Genomic DNA, 21,888 nt, shown 5'->3' with positions numbered 1-21,888 from the left:
AATGGAACCACGTTAGTTTTGTTAGCACATCTGAACATATAAACAAATACGTAATCATTGCCATTTGTTGCATTGTAAAATGTTAATTACATCCGGAGATATTGTAACCTAAAGTTGACGCTTGAAACCTCCGACGTTCAGTTGCGTGTTGTAACAAACACGGGCCACGGTCGGCGAGCAGCATCTGCAGGGACATGTTTACGATGATACTTCTTTCTGGGGGTTACGTTAAAGGAGAATGTGTACCGTGATGTTCCTACAACCCCAGAGGATATGAAACGACGTATTGTGGCAGCCTGCGGCGACATTACACCAGATGTACTGCGACGTGTACGACATTCATTGATTGCAATTGTGTGCAGCAAATGATGGCCACCACATTGAACATCTATTGGCCTGACATGTCGGGACACACTCTATTCCACTCCGTAATTGAAAACGGAAACCACGTGTGTACGTGTACCTCACCCCTCATGGTAATGTACATGTGCGTCAGTGAAAAAGACCAATAAAAAGGTGTTAGCATGTGGACGTAATGTGCTGTTCCAGTCTCTTCTGTACCTAAGGTCCATCACCGTTCCCTTTAGATCCCTACGTAATACGGTGCTCTCCTATACACACGATCGAACAGCGGAGGAGTGGTACTCAAGCGTCAACTTTAGGTTACAATATCTCCGGATGTAATTAACATTTTACAATGCAACAAACGGCACTGATTACGTATTTGTTTATATGTTCAGATGTGCTAACAAAACTAACGGGGTTCCATTAAAAAAAACGTAGGTTTGTGTTAAAAAACATACTTCCGTGCATTTTTTTATGGTTTGTATTAACCAATTACACTAGCCCCTCTCCTCACGTTCGGTCTGTGGAATCGATTCGTCAGTATTTGATGTGGTTTACGAAATATATCCAGCGGTAATGTTATGTGACTCACCCTGTATATATATATATATATATATATATATATATATATATATATATATATATATATATATATATATATATATATATATACTCAAATGGCTCTGAGCACTACGGGACTTAACATCTGAGGTCATCAGTCCCCTAGAACGTAGAACTACTTAAACCTAACTAACCTAAGGACATCACACACATCCATGCCCGAGGCAGGATTCGAACCTGCGACCGCAGCGGTCGCACTGAAGCGCCTAGAGCCGCTCGGTCACACCGGCCGGTATATATATATATATATATATATATATATATATATATATATATATATAAACAAATTAATTATACTATTGACATATTTGATTTTTATGAATTTTGCAGTGAATAAATTGTCTTTCACTTTTAATTGACAAATCTCGTAAATTGTGAGCCAGGGGTGTCGTGAACTTACGTCGAATCTGGTATCCTTGGTTTTATTCCTCTTCTTCCGCCATAAGTATTTTTCATTCTTGACCCTGTGTACAAAATTAATTCTTAATCGGACTTCCTCTTCTGATGCAGGCAGTTATATTGACATGACATTGGGATAATGCGCGGAAGAGAAGAAAACTTTCGTGGTTTTGCACAAAAACGAACTCTCAGACTTCATATTCTTGTAGGATTATTACTCAGACAACACATTGTATCACAAGAAATACGTCTTCTCGCCACGAGAACTAAAGACAGAGTCTATGTAATAATTGACCAAAAAAATTGAATGGAGTTTTTATCATTTGTCATTCGCCTTCCGGGCGTATCAAATTACGAGGGGCGTTCAGAAAGTAAGCTCCGATCGGTCGCGAAATGGAAACGACTATGAAAATCCGATAAAGCTTTGCACAGATGTGTTGGGTAGTGTCTCTAGTATAACCCCAGTTAGCATCACGTCGCTCTTCTCATTTCTGAGCTCGCAGTGAGTGCGTAAAGATGTCTAGAAAATAGTGTCTGCCGCCAAGTACGAGGGCCTGGTGAGAAATTTCGCCTGAAGCTATGCAGCTAACATTACATAACTGTCGTGCTGTTTCTTCTTCAAGACAATTCTCAGCCGCATTCTGCAGGGGCAATGAAGATGCTCCTGCATCGTTTTCAAATGGAAATGTGAGATTACCCACAATACAGTCCGCAATTGTCTCCCCCTGAGTTTCATCTCTGGTCACATGAACCGCTGTCTTTGAAGACAACATTTTGACACAGACAACGAGGTGTAGGCCAGCGTGGAGAATTGGCGGAAAGCACTGGCGACTGCCTTCTATGATGAGGCTATTGAAAAGTTGGTACAACGCTATGACAAAAGTCTAAGTCAGAACGGCGACTACGTAGAGAAGTAGCTGAAAGGTGTAGCTAATTGCTACAAGTAAAACATTTCTGATGTTCACTGTGGTTTCAATTTGGCAATCAATCGGAGCTTACTTTCTGAACAGGCCTCGTACATCTTTTCCGGCACTTGCAGCGGCCGCGCTAAAACTTATTATCATTGGTTTTAAATTTTTGTCGTAGCTTGTTGGGCCTTTTCCTTATGTACCTATACACCGTACGGTAATTAGTTTCTGTGTTGTAACGTGTTAAATAGGGAAGTTTACCGAGCGGTCTAAGGCGCTGCAGTTATGGACTGTTCGACTGGTCCCGGCAGAGGTTCGAATCCTCCTTCGGGCATGGGTGTGTGTGTTTGTCCTTAGGATGATTTAGGTTAAGTATTGTGTAAGCTTAGGGACTGATGACCTTAGCAGTTAAGTCCCGTAAGATTTCACACACATTTGAACATTCTTTTAGGGAAGTTTAATTATAACCACCCGGTAGGACGGCAGAAGATTACATAGATTTAGGAGTATGTAGGCCCTTCCTTATAACATTTTAGTGTTTAACGTGACGAGGCTCGGCGTCAGCATAATGTGTCGCTTTTCAGGACGGCGGGCGTGACGGGCACGATCAACACGAACGGCCAGCCTAGGCAGTTGAAGCTGTTCCACAAGCTGAGCACGTACATCATGCAGGAGGACCTGCTGCAGCCGAATATGACCGTCCAGGAGAACATGGAGATGGCCGCCTCGCTCAAAGTGGGCCGCGAGATGTCGCACGACGAGCAGCTCGCCGCCGTAAGTACCTCACCATTCCATTCCTCCAGAGTCACGTACTACTGTCTCACGCTGGAAACACCGCTGTTAAAAAAATTAACAACAACTCCAGGGTAGGTGGGGGTAAACCCCGAAACAGCTTCTTAACTGACTGCCATCGATTCAGGGGTTGACCACCAGATGGCAGGTTTGTCTTGTATTGTATTGTAAACCATGATCTCCCTTATATTGGTGTGGATTTTTGCACGTGAAATTGATTGTATTGTATTGTATGTTAACCGAGGTCCTAGAAACGACGGAGAGGCTCCGTCCTCGCCGCAGCCGCAATGGTCCACAACCCCACGACGACTACCGCAGTCCACTTCGCCCCTCCGCCGCCCCACACCGAACCACTTTCAGGGTAACTGTGCGATTCGTCCCCCGGTGCCCCCCCCCCCCCCCCCCGGCACCGTCTCACACCACACGAGTGTAACCCCTATGTTTGCGTGGTAGAGTAATGGTGGTGTACGCGTACGTGGAGAACATGTTTGTACAGGAATCGCCGATACAGTGTAGCTGAGGCGGAATAAGGGGAACCAGCTCGCATTCGCCGAGGCAGATGGAAAACCGCATAAAACCCATCCACAGACTGGCCAGCTCCCCGGACCTCGACACAAGTCCGCTGGGCGGATCCGTGCTGGGGACCAGGCGCTCCTTCCCAATCCGGAAAGCCGTGCCTTAGACCGCACGGCTAACGGGGAGGGCATCATGTTTGTCTTACTGTAAGCTACTATTCCACAAAAGTTATTCCCAGAACGTCTCTGCAGACATGAGAAAATAAGAAAAGTCTGCTTTTTTTCACTTACATGTCACTTTTCCGGTGTTTTATTAGAATACAACGCACACTGATATGACAAAAGTCGTGCGAATATCTCACAATATCGTGTCGGACCTCCTTCTACCCGGTGTAGTTGCAGCAACTCAACTTAACATGGACTCAACAAGTGGTTGAAAGTCCTCCGCAGAAATATTGAGCATTGCTGCCTCTATAGCTGTCCATAATGCGAAAGTGTTGCCGGTGCAGGATTTTATGCACGAACTGACTTCTCGATTATGTCCCATAACTATTCGATGGGATTCATGTCGGGCGATCTGAGTGGCCAAATTCGCAAACCAATCGCGTACATTTGAGGCCCGGTGACATGGCGCATTGTCATGCATAAAAATCCCATCGTTGTTTGGAAACATGACATACATGAATGGCTGCAATTGGTCTCCGAGTAGCTGACCATCTAGAGGACCCAGTACATTCCGTATAAACACAGCCCATACCACTAGGTAGCAACCAGCGGCTTGCACTGTGCCTTGTTGACAACTTGTATTCGTGGCTTCTCGGCGTCTGCACCACACTCGAACCACCAGCTCTTACCAATCGAAATCGCAATTCATCTGGCGGGCCATGGCTTTCCAGTCGTGTATGGTGCAACGGTTAAGGTCACGAGCCCACGAGAGGTTCTGCGGGCGATGTCGTGCTGTTAGCAAAGGTACCGGAGTCGGCGCCTGCTGCCATATCCCATTAACGCCAAATTTCGCTCATTGTCCTTACGGATATGTTCGTCGTTCGTCCCAAATTGATTTATGAGGTTATTCAAAAATGTGTGTGAATACCTAAGGGACCAAACTGCTGAGGTCATCGGTCCCTAGATTTACACACTACTTAAACTAACTTAACCTAACTTATGCTAAGAAAAAAACACACACACCCATCCCCGGGAGAGGACTCGAACCTAGCCGGCCGAAGTGGCCGCGCGGTTCTGGCGCTGCAGTCTGGAACCGCGAGACCGCTACGGTCGCAGGTTCGAATCCTGCCTCGGGTATGGATGTGTGTGATGTCCTTAGGTTAGTTAGGTTTCACTAGTTCTAAGTTCTAGGGGACTAATGACCTCAGCAGTTGAGTCCCATAGTGCTCAGAGCCATTTGAACCATTTTTGACTCGAACCTCCGGCGGTAGCGGCCAGCCAGTCCGTGGCATGGCACCTTAAACCGCACGGCCACTCCGCGCTGCTATGAGGTTATTTCACGCAGTTTTGCTTAGCTGTTAGCAGTGAAAACTTGAAGTAAACGCCGCTGCTCTCGGTCGTTAAGTGACAGCAGCCAGACACCGTGTTGTCCGTGGTGAGAGGTAACGCCTGAAATTTGGTACTCTCAGCACGCCTTTAACACTGTGAACGTCGGAATATTGAGTTCCCTAAGGATTTCCGAAATGGAATGTCCCATACGTTTAGCTCCATCTACCATTCCACGTTCAAAGTCTGTTCATTCTCGTCGTACGACCATTATCACGTCGAACAGCTTTTCACATGAATGACCTAAGTAAGCCGGCCGGTGTGGCCGAGCGGTTCTAGGCGCTACAGTCCGGAACCGCGCGACCACTACGGTCGCAGGTTCGAGTCCTGCCTCGGGCATGGATGTGTGTGATGTCCTTAGGTTAGTTAGGTTTAAGTAGTTCTAATTTCTAGGGGACTGATGACCTCAGCAGTTAAGTCCCATAGTGCTCAGATCCATTTGAACCATTTTTTGACCTGAGTACAAATGACAGCTCCGCCAATGCACAGCCCTTTTATACCCTGTGTACGCGATACTAGCACCATCTGTATATATGCAAATCGCTAAACAATGACTTTCGTCAGCTCTGCGTATAACGTACGGTTCGAAACGAAGAATCAACAAGTTACTCTTTGACGGTACTGCTTTTAAGCTTCACTTTCGAGTGGAAATAATTGTTCCAGTGGTCCCCAAAATCAACAACGACGCATTTGTCAGAAAACGCCGAAACAGAGTAAATCCCCTCAGGTGTTTTGGGGTAAATCCCCGCAGCTCCAACAATGTGACGACAATTCTTCAGTGACAAACCCCACAAAATATGACATTCAGCACACATTGCGTAAGATTATCTCACCTGAAGATTTAACTCTGCTGTCTAAAATAAATAGTTAGGGAAAACTTTCTGACTGAGCATTGAAATCTGTGCTTATAACGTCGACACTTAAAAAAGGAACGAGTGGAAGAAGATATATGGGAAAAGAAAAGCTTACTACTGAGAAGGAAAGACGTGCTAAAGAAGGAAAGAAGCGTGATATAAAAATACAATGACGTAAGCTAGACTTCATTACAAATGTGCCAAAAAAAGGATGAAAGCAAATCAAACAGCCAATTGATTATTCTTCAGAGTCGGATTCAGACTTATCACATCATGACAGTAACTCAGATATAGATATGGACTTAGTACTCTGAGGAGAAGTATCCGAAGAAGAAGAAGAAGAAGAAGAGCCTGGGACTTCAAGGAAGAATCAGATGACATAACAAAGCACGCTATTTACTAGGTACCTAGATAGCTCAGCTTCAGTAATTGAACTCTCCGAGGTTATCGTATTAATCCACCTTTCGAGGATAAGAAAGTAATATTGTGTAAGAAGTATTTTTAAACATTATGTTCCAATTTGCGAAATATTTCAGTTCAATATTGTGCTGGGTAGCTTGGCTACAATACAAGAATGTCGCTAATGTTTCTATCACCCAGTCATCAGTTTTTTTCCAAGTTTATCTCAATTGGCACAGAGACCCGCACGGCGGGACTTACTCCGCAATTTTTGTTTTAGCCAAATTATAAGTTTTCTGAAATTAATAAACAGATAGAGCTGGAATTTGGTTAGGTTGTAGCTAACTACCGAACCTGACTCCAGTTTGATATCGCAGGGAAATCTAGCCCTCATTGATCACGAAATTAGAAAAAAACTGAAAATTTGGTTTATTTGGATTTGGGAGTTCAGCTGAGTGAAAGGAATGATTTTATGATAAACACATAGCTTGATAAAAAAAGTGAGGTGCCCAGACGGAGGAGGATGAAACAAGATGAAACTTCAAGGGTTGAGAGGTTATGTGATGTTGTTGTAGTAATTAAAAAATGGAATTGAAATTACAAATAAATTAGTATAACTTCGTACGCGCTCTGGCCTGAACGCATGCATTGATTCGGTTGGGAAGGGTCTCAAAAAGCTGTTGCATCCTCTTATGAGGCAAGCTGGCCCACAACTGTTCAAACGGTTCAAATGGGTCTGAGCACTATGGGACGTAACATCTGAGGTCATCAGTCCCCTAGAACTTAGAAATACTTAAACCTAAGCAACCTAAGGACATCACACACATCCATGCCCGAGGCAGGATTCGAACCTCCGACCGTAGCGGTCGCGCGGTTCCGGACTGAAGCGCCCAGAACTGCTCGGCCCCCACAACTGTTGTAAGTGATACTTGATATACTGGGTACTAACACTGGCACGAAGAGAACATCCGAACCGGCCTCACAGAACTTCTATCGTGGACAGGTCTGAAGCGCTTGCTGGACACAGGAGTAACTCAGCATCACACAGAGATACGTGCCGAGTGTGGGCGAGTGTTGTCCAATTGAAAAGTGGTACCACGTTACAGTTGCACGAGAGGTAACACATGAGGACGCACGATGTCTCTGATGTACCGTTGTGCCATCATAGTTCTCTCTATCAGCATCAGCAGTGATCCCGTATCTTACCCTATTAGTCCCCACACCATGATGCCAGGAGTAACACTGCCGTGCCTGTCCAACATATTGAATGAATAGGACCTCACATCAGGTCCACACCATGCTTGCCGACGATGGTCATCCGGGGTAGCTCAGAGCCACGTTCTGTCACTGAACACGGTACCACGACATTCATCAGAACTCCATGCTTTCTGATCGCGGCAGCACTCCAAACACAGACATTTGTGTTATGGTGTTGAAACTGACGTACACATGGGATGGTAATTCCCTAGCCCGGCTCCTTCTGGAGCGGGGTGAAAATGAATATTGAAGAGGTCCATTACTTGTTCTCCGATGGCAGGCACAGATGAGAAGTCTTTGGTGCATAGTACGGAGATCCTCCCTCCTGGTGGTTCTGCGTGGTCGACTGGAACCTCGAAGACGAGTATACCTATGCGGTACCACATCGGACCAGTGTCACGTCCGAATACCCCTCCAAGTCTCGATTTGCACGATTCGACCATCCGGACAAATGGAAACCAACAATGAGGCCCCTTTCAGACTATCAAATGCTCAAATGGCTCTAAGCACTTTGGAACTTAACATCTGAGGTCATCAGTGCCCTAGACTTAGAACTACGTAAACCTAACTAACCTAAGGACATCACACACATCCATGCCAGAGGCAGAATTCCAACCTGCGACCGTAGCAGCCGCGTGGTTCCGAACTGAAGCGCCTAGAATCGCTCGGCCACAGCGGCCGGCTTTCAGGCTCTATCAGATGCGGATTACGCTGTCTCACACGAGTACGTGGCATCTACACGTCCTTCACAGTCAGGATCTGACGCTGTTCAGTCCCATTACTGATCCTGACGTACTAGAATAACATACCTATTAGAATATCAGAGTCATTCAAACGCATTCCCTCTAATCGACATAGAAATCCGCCGAATTATTAATGTGGTGTTCACACCGACCTACCGCAAGGATCAGCAGAGTAGCAAGATGTTTTGCTACACGATATGTAGGAGCGCCAATAACTCCGACGAAGAGGAACACCATCCTAGAGGACCTTAGAGAGGCCATATTACTTAGGGGGAACAACACATCAAGAATTGACTCTCTTGACAGCCTCCTGCGAAAATAAACTTTTCTTCAGGAGGCTCATAGGATTTCTCTCAACACTTTTTGTGCGGTAAGCACCGATCCTGTGATACGCTGAATCAGACAGTAGACACTGCATCTTCTGAACGCAGTCCTGCCTGTCCAAAACAACGGTACCACTGCTCTTGTCCGCAGGTAAAATAATAACTCTAAGTGATCGTAAACTAGGCCTCTCAGGCCGACTCAACACACGACATGCCTCCCTCCTATCCTCCTCTGCAACATCGAGAGGTAGTTTAAAAACAGCCTGTTTATTCAGCATCTCTGTGACACTCTGCCACAGATCAAACCAACTTGTGATCATTCGTGATGCCCCTCTACTTCCAACATTCTCTGCTGGTTCCATTCGGTAATGGTTCTACACACTTGAGCAACATTCTAGGAGAAATTTGCAAGCAGTAATCTCCTTAATTGAGCGATTACATTTCCGTACTTTTCTACCAACAAATCGAAGTCTCCCACCTGCTTTACCTACGACTGAGCCTGTGTGACAGTTCCATTTCATACCCCTACAAATTGTTACACCCATGTATTTGTATCAATTGATCTATTCCAACTGTGACTCGATGATAGTGTAGTCATGAGGTACTATGGTTTTCATCTTGTGAAGTCCACAATTTCGTATATTTCAACATTTAAAGCGAACTGCTAATCTTTGCACCACTTTGAAATCTTACCAAGAGCTTACTGAATATTTTTCCAGCTCTTTTCAGACTGTATTTCACTATAGATAACGGAATCATTTGCAAAAAATCTCACGCTACAATTGATATTGTTACCAAGGTCATTAAAGCACACCATGAACGGTAAGTGTCCCGACACACTTCCCTGGAAAACACCTGAATTTACTACTACATCTGTCGATTACTATCCATCCAAGGTAACAAGCTAGTGTCCTTCTTACTAAAGAATTATCAACCTTCCCATAAATTTCGCTAGTTATCACGAGTACTTTTGACAATAAACATACGTGTTGTACTCAGATAAATGCTCTTCGGAAATCGAGAGATGCTGCCTTGAACCACGGCATTCAGGATGTCATATGAGAAAGTGCGAGTAGAGTTTTACATGATCATTGTTTTCCGAATCCATAATGGTTGGCATAGGCCTAGATGTGGTCATTATGTTCTAAATACCTCCTTATGTCTGAGATCAGAATATATTCTAAGATTCTACAACAAATGGATGTCAAGGATACTGGATGGTAGTTTTTTCGACCACTCCTGTTACCCTTTTTGCAGACGGGTCTGCCGTGTGCTTTCTTCCACGAGCGGGAATTTATATTGCTAACAACCCGTTGGTGGGCGAATGAACGAAAATACACAACTGGCCATTAAAATTGCTACACCAAGAAGAAATGCAGATGATAAACGGGTATTCATTGGCCAAATATATTATACTAGAACTGACATGTGATTACATTTTCACGCAATTTGGCTGCAAAGATCCTGATAAATCAGTACCCAGAACAACCACCTCTGGCCGTAATAACGGCCTAGATACGCCTGGGCATTGAGTCAAACAGAGCTTGGATGGCGTGTATAGGTACAGCTGCCCATGCAGCATCAACACGATACCACAGTTCATCAAGAGTAATGACTGGCGTATTGTGACGAGCCAGTTGTTCGGCCACCACTGACAAGACTATTTCAATTGGTGAGAGATCTGGAGAATGTGCTAGCCAGGGCAGCAGTCGAACACTTTCTGTATCCAGAAAGGCCCCTACAGGACCTGCACCATGCGGTCGTGCATTATCCTGCTGAAATGTAGGGTTTCGCAGGGATCGAATGAAGGGTAGAGCCACGGGTCGTAGCACATCTGAAATGTAGCGTCCACTGTTCAAAGTGCCGTCAATGCGAACAAGAGGTGACCGAGACGTGTAACCAATGGCACCCCATACCATCACGCCGGGTGATACGCCAGTATGGCGAGGACGAATACACACTTACAATATGCGTTCACCGCGATGTCGCCAAACACGGATGCGACCATCATGATGCTGTAAACAGAGCCTGAATTCATACGAAAACATGAGGTTTGCCATTCGTGCACCCAGGTTCGTCGTTGAGTACACCATCGCAGGTGCTCCTGTCTGTGATGCAGCATCAAGGGTAACCGCAGCCATGGTCTGCGAGCTGATAGTCCATGCTGCTGCAAACGTCGTCGAAGTGTTCGTGCAGATGGTTGTTGTCTTGGAAACGTCCCCATCTGTTGACTCACGGATCGAAACGTGGCCGCACGATCCGTTACAGCCATGCGGACGGAGTTCCGTATTACCCTCCTGAACCCACCGATTCCATATTCTGCTAACAGTCATTGGATCTCGACCAACGCGAGCAGCAATGTCGCGATACGATAAACCGCAGTCGCAATAGGCTACAAGCCGACCATTATCAAAGTCGTAAACGTGATGGTACGCATTTCTCCTCCTTACACGAGGCATCACAACAACGTTTCACCAAGCAACGCCGGTCAACTGCTGTTTGTGTATGAGAAATCGGTTGGAAACTTTCCTCATGTCAGCACGTTGTAGGTGTCGCCACCGGCGCCAGCCTTGTGTGAATGCTCTGAAAAGCTAATCATTTGAATATCACAGCATCTTCTTCCTGTCGGTTAAATTTCACGTCTGTAGCACGTCATCTTCGTGGTGTAGCAATTTTAATGGCCAGTAGTGTATCAATATGTAGCGTCTCAGGCTCGTAGTCGGAACGAAAATTTCTTCATCTCACAATGACGGTGAAGCCGCGAAACGATGACATTCCTTCCTGACGGCGCGATGTGAAACTGCGTTGACTATGTTCCTGGTGTAGTCTAGGTTTAGAACAGCCGCGTTGTCTGCCGAAGCAGTTAGCATCCTACTTCCGAGCGACTTGACCGGAGATTGGAGTGTGCCCTGCTTTCTCTAGTCTCGTCCCATAGCTGCGGGCTACAAGGCCCTGATCGAGGACTAGCGTGACAGTAAACCGCTTAGGAGCGTACAGAAAACGGTTTGCAGAACGCCACGAGCGAACTAGGTCTTCTCTAAGGAGAGCAGGCGTCACCGACTTGTTTGTCCCACTGAGACTTGGTTTAACACTCTAATGCCGTGTAACTAGTGTGTCTCTGTACGTATGTGTGTGTGTGTGTGTGTGTGTGTGTGTGTGTGTGTTTGTGTGTGTGTTTGTGTGTGTTTGTGTATGAGGAGGTATTGAATTGGGGAGAAGAGGAGTTTGTGGTACAACTTAACAAGAAGAAGGGACCGGTTGGTATGACATGTTCTGAGGCATCAAGAGATCACAAATTTAGCATTGGAGGGCAGCGTGGAGGGTAAAAATCGTAGAGGAAGACCAACAGATGAATACACTAAGCAGATTCAGAAGGATGTAGGTTGCAGTAAGTACTGGGAGATGAAGAAGCTTGCACAGGATAGGGTAGCATGGAGAGCTGCATCAAACCAGTCTCAGGACTGAAGACCACAACAACAACCCACAATATTATCTATGTGATCGTTCCAGTTTAGGTTATTTGTAATTGTAATCCCTAAGTATTTAGTTGAATTTACAGCCTTGAGATTTGTGTGACTTACCGCGTAATCGAAATTTAGCTAATTTTTTTCAGTGCTCATATGAATAACTTTACACTTTTCCTTATTCAGGGTCAATTACCACTTTTTGCACCATACAGATATCTTATCTAAATCATTTTGCAAGTCGTTTTGATCACCTGATGACTTTACAAGACGGTAAATGACAGAATCATCTGCAAACAATCTAAGACGGCTACTCAGATTGTCTCCTATGTCGTTAGTATAGATCAGAAACAATAGAGGGCCTATAACATTTACTTGGGGAACGCCGAATATTACTTCTGTTTTACTCGATGACTTTCCGTCTATTAATACGAACTGTGACTTTTCTGACAGGAAATCACGAATCCAGTCGCACAACTGAGGCGATACTCCGTAGGCACGCAGTTTCACTAATTACTGCGAAAATAATATGTCCTGGTTCGCACGCTGTGACTCGTTGATGGCCCAGCATTGAAATATGTAGCAATTTGCGGAAGGGTTACATTTCTGCCACGTTGAACGATTCTCTGCAGTCGTCGATGGTTCCGTTCTTACAGGATCATTTTCCGGCCGCAGCGATGTTGCACATCTAATGTTTTACCGGATTCCTGATATTCACGGTACACTCGTGAAATGGTCGTACGGGAAAATCCCCACTTCATCGCTACATCGGAGAAGCTGTGTTCCATCGCTCATGCTCCGACTATAACATCACGTTGAAACTCACTTAAATCTCGATAAAGTGCCATTGCAACAGCTGTGACCGAAAGAACAACTGCGCCAGACGCTTGTTGTCTTATATACGCGTTTCCGACCGCAGCGCCGAATTCTGCCTGTTTACATATCTCTGTATTTGGATAGCATGCCTATAACAGTTTCTTTGGTGCTTCAGTGAATGTCCCAGTGGTAGTGAAAGAATTAACGAGTTCCGGGTGCAGTTTTCCCACTATCTTCGCCGTTTTCGTAGACAGATAACCGTACTTGTGCGACACGTATTCGGAAAGTACGGCCCATGTGCTTATGTTTAAATGTTGGCAGTACAGTGCAAAAATATACGGACGGAACAAAAGTCATTGTTTTGATTCAAATAGTCGTTTGAATGTTGGTGAAATCAAATAACAAAGCCTTCGAAAAGCGTTGTTCCGGCCAGTTGCGAAGTGCGTGCTGTAATTGGATTCTTTTCTACTAAAGGATCTGCAGCTGTTCAAATTCATCAGGTGTTATGTCCAGCTTAGGGGCGTACAGTAATGAGCGACGAAAAGGTTGACAATGGTGTCGAGGCCTTGGAAGCACCCATACAGATATGGATCGTGAAGAGTGGAATTGCAGCTCAAGTTCTATTGTCGATGCTATCGTGGGAAAAGTGGATCTGGTCAAGGATTGGTGCTGATGAATTTGCTCATGCTGAACGCACCACTGTTTGCCTGTGCAAGGTGTATACGACAAGACGCGTCCACATTCAGTTGCCCATCCCGAGGATAATACTCGGCATTTCCGTAGGAAAACAACGTGCTCAGCGACTACTAAATTATCTGTCCAAAAGAATCCGGACACCGCTATAAATTACGAAGTTGATCACTACCTGTGACGAAAGGTGGATTTGCCATTATAAAAGAGACGGAGACTACTGTGTTGTCACTAACAGCAGAACGGGTCGGTGAGTCTATCTCAGTGACATCGAAAGTGGATTAGCTATTGGACGTCACCTGTGTAACAGATATACCACGGACTTTTCAAAGCTTCTGAAACTATCATAGCTGAGCCAAGACCAGGCAGCCTCATCTACTGAGGCACAGAAACCGTAACGGACAGGGGCGTCGAGTATTGTAGAGGTAGTTGTAAAAAAATCGCACGGAATCGGCGTAAGGAATCACTCCTGACTACCACAGGCATAGCAGCAGCTCAGATGGCACAATGACTGTGTAGTTAAAAAGAAGGAGATACAATTGTTGAGCAGCTCCTCATAGACGACACATTTCTGTTGTCAGTGCGAGGTGGCACTTGAGTTGTTGTTAAGAGCAACGCTACTGGAGAGTGTATGATTGGAAACGAGTGATGATTTACGCTTTACCTGTGGCAATGCGGTGGAAGACTTTGGGTCTGAAGTCTGCCTGCAGAACGTTATGGTTCATAGCCAATTCACTGTCATTAAACTTTGAAAAGACCCACTATAGGCTGTTCAGAACTTCCAAGAGATTTCCTTCTAGTGTGTGTATGAAATATGATGACATGGAAATATGAGAAGTTGAGAGTGTAATATTCTTGGGATTACAACTTGATAATAATTTCAGTTGGGAGCGACATACTATCGAACTGCTAAAGCGCCTAAACAGGTCTGTGTTTGGAATGCGAATGATGTCAGACATAGGAGATATAAATATAGAAAACCTGGCATATTTTGCTTATTTTCATACCATTATGTCATATGGTATCATATTGTGGGGTAACTCCACAAACCGAGAATAAATTTTTAGAGTACAGAGGCGTATAACAAGAGTAATGTGTATTATAAATCCAAGAACATCGTGTCGAAACCTACTCAAAGAATTGGGCAAACTAACCATAGCTTCTCAGTATATTTATTCCTTAATGAAGTTTGTTGTAAATAATACATCTCTTTTTCCAACTAACCGCTTAGTACACAGTATCAATACTAGGAATAAGAACAATATACATAAAGATTTAAAATCACTTACTCTGGTCCAGAAAGGAGTCCAGTATTCAGCAACGCATATTTTCAATAAGTCTCCAGCAACCATTAAGAGTTAATTTCAGACAAGGCACAATTTAAACATAATTTAAAAGAATTTTTGGTGGCCGACTCCTTCTATTCCATCCACGAATTTCTCAACAAGTGCACTAGACCATTTTAATGAAAATTTATTTTATTTTAGTTTTTGACAATGCTTGGTTGTACCAGCCAAGTAACTACCTACTGTGTGAATGATGGATGTATGGAAAGCAGATGTAAGTGTTAAGTCTGTAAATAGTGCAAGTTTCATCTTAAATCTTGTACATAATTTGACTTTTCTTAACTGAGGATCATTGAAATGAGTAATTTACTTTAATTTTTGACAATACTTGGTTGTAATAGCCCAGTAACTAGCTACTGTGTGAATAATGTATTTAATGAAAGCAGATGTAAGTATTAAACCTGTAAATATTAAAAGTTTAATTTTAATTCACGTATACAATTTTACTGTTTATTGTCTGAAGATCATTAAAATTAATGAAACTCAAGTTTTTCTACTTACATTTTTGTAATGTGTTTATCTGATATGTTCCACACCCAGGAGGATCCCCTCTTTTGTGGGTCTATGGAATGAATAATTAATCTAATCTAATCCAAGTAATTGCATCTGGTGAGAGATTTCGCCTGAAGCTATGAAGCCTACAAAACATAAATGTCATGCGTTTCTTTCTTCAAGACATTTCTCAGCCGCATTCTGCAGGGGCAGTGAAGACGCTCCTGCAGCGTTTTCGATGGAAAGTGTTTGTTCACCCACAATACAGCCCTTAATCGGCTCCCTCCGATGTTCATCTCTGCTCACATGAAACACTGGCTACGAAGATAACATTTTGTCATAAACAATGAAAGGCAGACCAGCGTAGAGAATTGGCGGAAAGCACAGGCGGCTGCTTTCTGTCACGAGGATACTGCAAAGTTTGTACAACGCTACGACAAATGTCTTAAGTCGGAGTGGCGACTATTTAGAGAGGAAGCTGGAAGATGTGGCTAACTGTTGCGAATAAAAAAAAATTGATTTTCACTGTGATTTCCATTTCAATCGGACCTGAGTTTCCGAACAGCCCTCGTATAGCGCCAACAGCGAAGGACGGACGAGGTGATGTTATAAGATGGGAATGTTTTTCCTGCTTACGGTGCGGTCGTGTTGTTGCGCTTAAGAAAAAGCTACATACGGAAGAAAATGAACTCATTTTGCAGCATTGTGGACTGCGTGTAGAAGAGGAACACTTCGAATACGATTATTATTTGAATCAGAATGACAACGCACTCTGTCATAAAGCACCATGTGTGAGGCGATGGTCTGTGGACAATAACATTCCGTACCGAAAACGAGGACGGAGATTTAGATTCAAAACGGAATTTAAATTTGGTACTTCTTCTGTTTTTTACCCTCATCAAGCAGAATGAAAAACACAGACCTTACATGTGGGCACCGGAAATGTTGATCACATAATGTACTGGGGCGTCGGAAACCTAATCTGCTGTATATACTCGCAGCGGCAAAAGAGAAGTTAGACTTGTAAACCCTACCCTCGATTCTTTACAGAGTCGACCTCACATGTGTAAGACTTCATATCTCCCGAACTATGTGTTTCACAATGGCAAAATTTCGCAGGTACATTTAGCTGTCTGTGAGGTTGTATGTGTAGGTACAATGTATTGCGAATAGATTTACCAGTAAATACGTAATCAATTAACACGTCATGTCTGACGCTGAAATTTTTTTTGCATGAACTGCGTAAGCGTAGTAAACGACAAACATTTTTCCTTTCATTATTCTGTGGGGAGTGTTAGAGATATAAAATTCTGAAAAGGTCTGAAATTGTGTGTAAAGTTCTTGGAGAGCCGGTAAGTGTTTCCTTGTCAAATACTGAATGAATATAGTCTTGATAATTTGCGAGCCGTAGGTTACGATTTCTTAACAGACCAGTGGTTTCTTTTCGACATTTTTTCTTGTATTTGTTGCTGATAATAAAGATTACTTTTTTGAAAAATTTTAAAACTACATTTTTTTCATATTGGTGGGACTCAAAATTATTTCAGCAAGGATGCTGAGCAGCCGGGCTGACGTCTTTTCTTCACCCAGTCACGAATCAAAACACGTTTCTTATTTTTTCTTGTGAAGCGATTCCACACAACAAGCTTTAGCTCCATTACAACTCGTGCGACGTGCAGCTGCCAAAAGTTTCATTCAGACACGACTCAGGGAGCCACAAAATCACGAAACTGAAGTGTCGCCATGTCTACTGTTATATATGAAACCACTTGCGTGCAACTCATTCCACGCAACGAGTGGCGCAACACAGTGTCGTCGTGTAAACTAGGCTTAAGACTAGGAGTTGCGTTTTCTTGACCCTCGTTTAGAGTGGGGTGACCACACCGCCCGGTACATGTTCTGGCGCAGGTGGAGGAGATCCTGGAGACGCTGGGTCTGTTGGAGTGCCGGACCACGCTGACGGACTGCTTATCTGGAGGGCAGCGCAAGCGGCTCTCCGTGGCTCTGGAGCTCGTCAACAACCCGCCCGTCATCTTCCTCGACGAACCCACCACGTGAGTACTCGCTCCACTTCATCTCGTGGCACCGTTTACGCTGCACTGAGATCGGTCTACCAGAGAAGTCAAGTCTCAAGTATTTCAGAGGCAGGGCTACACCTGTATATCTGTTGTACACTATGTATCTGGAAGCCCCTACATAATGTGGCATTGACCACTATATGTCATGACAGGTGGGCCCATCAGTATATCAGGAGGCAGGAAGTATTGAGTTGTAAGTCAAGGAGTAGTAACCGTAGAATGGGTCAATCAGGAGAACTAGTCATTGGACAGGAACTGAGTAACAAATCAATCAGGGGCATTTCAACCCTAACGCTGCCCAAGTTGACTGTTGGTGATATTATTGTAAAATGGAAACACGAAGGAACGACCACAGCTGAACCAAGACCAGGCAGATACCTTGAACTGATGGATAGGGATCGTCGAGCATCGCGGAGTATGGTTGTAAAAACTCTCATGAAATCAGAGGGAGAAAAAATACTTGTTAGTTCCAAAGTGCTCCCAGCACTCCAGCTGTGGAGCAGCGGGTGGAGAATTTTGTCTATTGTTGCCGTTCTCAACACAGGCTCTCTAACTACAATGTTGGCAACCAGAAAGTGATTAGCAAAAACGTGATGCCTGTAATTAATGTTCACTGTGCCCACTCTGATGGAGAAATAAAGTTACTGATCATTGAAGTCCGTCCGTAGCTCGTGGTCGTGCGGTAGCGTTCTCGCTTCCGACGCCCGGGTTCCCGGGTTCGATTCCCGGCGGGGTCAGGGATTTTCTCTGCCTCGTGATGACTGGGTGTTGTGTGATGTCCTTAGGTTAGTTAGGTTTAAGTAGTTCTAAGTTCTAGGGGACTGATGACCATAAATGTTAAGTCCCATAGTGCTCAGAGCCATTTGAACCATTGAAGTCCATTACACTGAGGATTTAGGATGATGTCTGGGATTCATAGAAAATGCAGTTTACTGTAGCAACTTTGACTATATTCTGAAAATGATAAAGCGTAAAGTTTGAGACAAATGTTTACCCAAGCAATGCTACTATCAGTTATTGTACTATCAGAGCTGTTCAGAGTCTATTGCTCAGATCCTATTATCTCTAGATAACGAAACTGTTCAATAATCGTTATCGATGTAAATGTTCAAAGTGAATGCTCCCCAAAATTTGATGTTAATACTCATCAAATGCCACGCTAGTAATGGTAGAAGGTCTGTCCTGCGGCGACACATGAAAATACGACATACGCAAGCTGAGAATAAATCACTGAAGTCGTTCCACAATTAACACTTTACCACAATGAAAACATTGTAACGTGCATACTGAGTTACATAATACGGCATCCAAGGCTGTTCCTTGCAGCTGCATAGACGCGACGCGGCTTCTGACACGGATGCGCAGTGATACAAATCTAGAAGAGAACTGGGGCCTGACTCTAGCTCGCAGCGCTCTTATTTATACAGCCGCGGTGCGGACCGACCCCGCAGCCGGCAACATTTGCCTTCCTGACTAGCCGCTGGGGCTAGTAGAGAACCACTCCAACTTACTAAATAATTAATTGGTTCATTCGCTGAAGGCCAATGAAACTCTCAATTTAATTGTGCAATCAGCACACAGGCAAGTATCTACAATAAAATTCTGATGTGGCTAGGTTAAATACTTTCGGCGAGAGAATTATTTTAGTTGCACTGCACGCAATAGATGAGCTCTGAACTTGCCCTCTGGAGAGACGCTACAGCTATAGTTTTATAGCTACCTTTGGGAAACTTCTCACATCTTTGTTATTACAGCGTATCTCCGTTCTACCCAAGTCTAAACATCCTAGCTTTATTTAATCACTTACTTAATCTATCTTGCTTCTGTACTTTTAGGACACAAAAACAGAAAATCATGAATTTCAACCAAAATATTACTTTGTGAGAACAAGAATGCTGTTTCCATTAAATTATAGTGAAAAAGGAATCCGAATATAAATTTTGAAGTTTCTCCTTCCTGTTGCGCCAATGATTTTTACGTAAAATGAACAAATTTCGAAAACTTTTAAAGTTACTAAACTGAAACTTAACACATCATTTCGCATCACTCCTGACATCAGATCGTTTATTTTATTTTTAAGGTATTGCACAACATTTGTGACATCATAGCTAGTTACAGTGGACTAGGCTGGCACACAATGGAAAGCATATGAATTCCGTATGGCGTGAGTAGGCTGCTTCGCTACACAGCTAGCACAATGGCTGTGCGAGGGGAGTTAAAAACAATGGGCTTCAGTGTCTGAGTAACTTCTCATAAGCTACACATTTCTGTAGTCAATACTAAGCGACATTTGAGATGACATAAAGAGTTAGGCTACTGGACAGTAGATGACTGGAAATGAATGATTTGCGGAGGGACCATGATATACCTTGGCACAATGCGTTGGAAGGGTTTGGGTGTGGCAAATGCATAGAGAATGTTACCTACTTTCATGTGTAGTGTGCCAACAATGAAGTACGGAGGAGGTGGTGTTAGGGTATGGGGTGTTTATCGTGGTTAATGCATCGTGCATTCATTGCACTTAAGAAAACGCTACATGCAGCACTGTGTACTGTGTGTAGTGGAGGAACAGTTCGGAGACTGTTGTATCAACATGATGATGCACCCTATCATAAAGCAGCATCTGTGAGGAAATGGTTGTTTGCCCAATAGCATTCCTTAAATGGACTGGCCAGCCCAGAGTCTCGACGTGAACCAAATCGAACATCTCTGGCATGGGTTAAAACGTCGAATTCGCTCTAGATCCCAGAGTAAAATATCACTATCTCCTCTGGTTTCGCCTCTTGATGAAGAATGAGCTGTCATTCCTCCAAAGGCATTCAGACGCCCTACTGAAAGGGTCCTTAGCAGAGCATAACTCATGATAAAGGCGAACTGTGGGAACACCCATATTAAAAGCCAGTAAAAGGTGCCCAGACATTTTTGATCACATAGTGTAAGTAGTGGTTTGATGTAAGTGAGAGATGGTTAGTTTTGTCGTGTCTTGGCAGGCTAGTTGATCTTGTTGCATTTTACTTTTAATCTTCAACTTGTGCTAGTTTTAGAAGGTTGGCTATTTTATATGCCGTGATGGAACACTCCTTTGTAAGCCAGGCTGTGTAACACCTGACAATTCTTGTTAGCGTTCCATACAGTTTTCTCACTATAATATCTGCTGTACAATTGCAAATAATGGGCATTAGATACAATTTTTACTAATGCCTCTTTATTACTTGCATCTTGCGAGACTATGGTTTACAACCTAGCTCGCTTACAATGAAGCTTTTACCTACATACTGCCAGTCTTGTTGGCCCATAATAAGAATGTATTTCATTGCATGACTAACAACAGCGTCCGTCACGGAAACAGGCACACATCTTCTCGCAGTCTTACAGCATTGCCAGTTAGTGACAATTTCAGATGTTAGTAAAAATTCCGAAAAAAAAATATTAGAGATCTCCATTTCTATTCTAGAATTAGAGGCAGCACTTCCCAAAAGAAAATTCTTGCCAGCTGCTAGGAAAATAAATAAAAACTTATGTTCTGAATTTTTTTACTTTACGCCATGGAAAAAACTGAGCCACTGCTATGTTTGGACTGAAAATAATATATGAACATTCTCAAAGTTCACTGATGCGCGAGCTACATGTTTTGTCGTGAAAACATATCAATATTCTAAAATAAAATACGGTTAGAGATGTGAAAATGTACCGCTTGTGTAACGAAAAACGTCGTCGCTGATGAATTTGCGATCCGTTGTATCCATCGAAAAAGTTGTTCATAAAACCATTACATAATTATGGTAACATCTGACCTACCATTATTGTTTATTGTCACGTATGTTCGCATTTTATTTACGAGCGACCCCATGAGCGAATACTTGTAAGCAGCCGCAGATATTTAATCCGAAGGCTCGCCTTATTACGACCGAGATCATTCCCTACCAACAGACGCAGTATGTGCATTTTACACAAAACTTCGTTCTTGCTGCTGCAATGTCTATGCATTCCATTAAAATTCTTTGTCCATCCATATACTTTCTGAATCAAAATCCAGGTGAACGCAGAAGACAAAGAACGTAGGTAACTGACGCACAATGTTTAATTTTTTCGCGAAGATCACTGTGTATTTTTCTAGCAGTCGGATATCTCCTCTTTCGTAGTATCGAAGTACAGTTCTACGCATTATTTTTTTGTCAGAAGCGTCAAATTCTGTAATTTCTGTTTCTATTTATATCCCGTTCTTGGTGAATCAAAGCAGGTGCTCACATTTACCGCACGGTTAATACGGAATACCGTCGATTCGGAAATTCCAC

At 43.6% G+C, this 21,888-nt stretch overlaps 1 protein-coding gene across 1 annotated transcript in view; it reads left to right on the top strand.

Moving 5' to 3' along the window:
• LOC126194819 (ATP-binding cassette subfamily G member 4-like) overlaps positions 1-21,888 on the top strand; it is a 328,478-nt gene that overhangs the window by 259,333 nt on the left and 47,257 nt on the right. The window contains exons 3-4 of the mRNA XM_049933146.1: positions 2,858-3,047; positions 17,424-17,569. Of these exons, the coding sequence (XP_049789103.1) occupies positions 2,858-3,047; positions 17,424-17,569 (336 nt within the window). The remainder of the gene's footprint in view (positions 1-2,857; positions 3,048-17,423; positions 17,570-21,888) is intronic.

This window comes from Schistocerca nitens, chromosome 7, assembly GCF_023898315.1.
Source record: "Schistocerca nitens isolate TAMUIC-IGC-003100 chromosome 7, iqSchNite1.1, whole genome shotgun sequence".
NCBI classification, from domain to species: domain Eukaryota; kingdom Metazoa; phylum Arthropoda; class Insecta; order Orthoptera; family Acrididae; genus Schistocerca; species Schistocerca nitens.
Note: the sequence above shows the minus strand (reverse complement) of the source record. Positions and strands in the feature narration are given on the sequence as shown.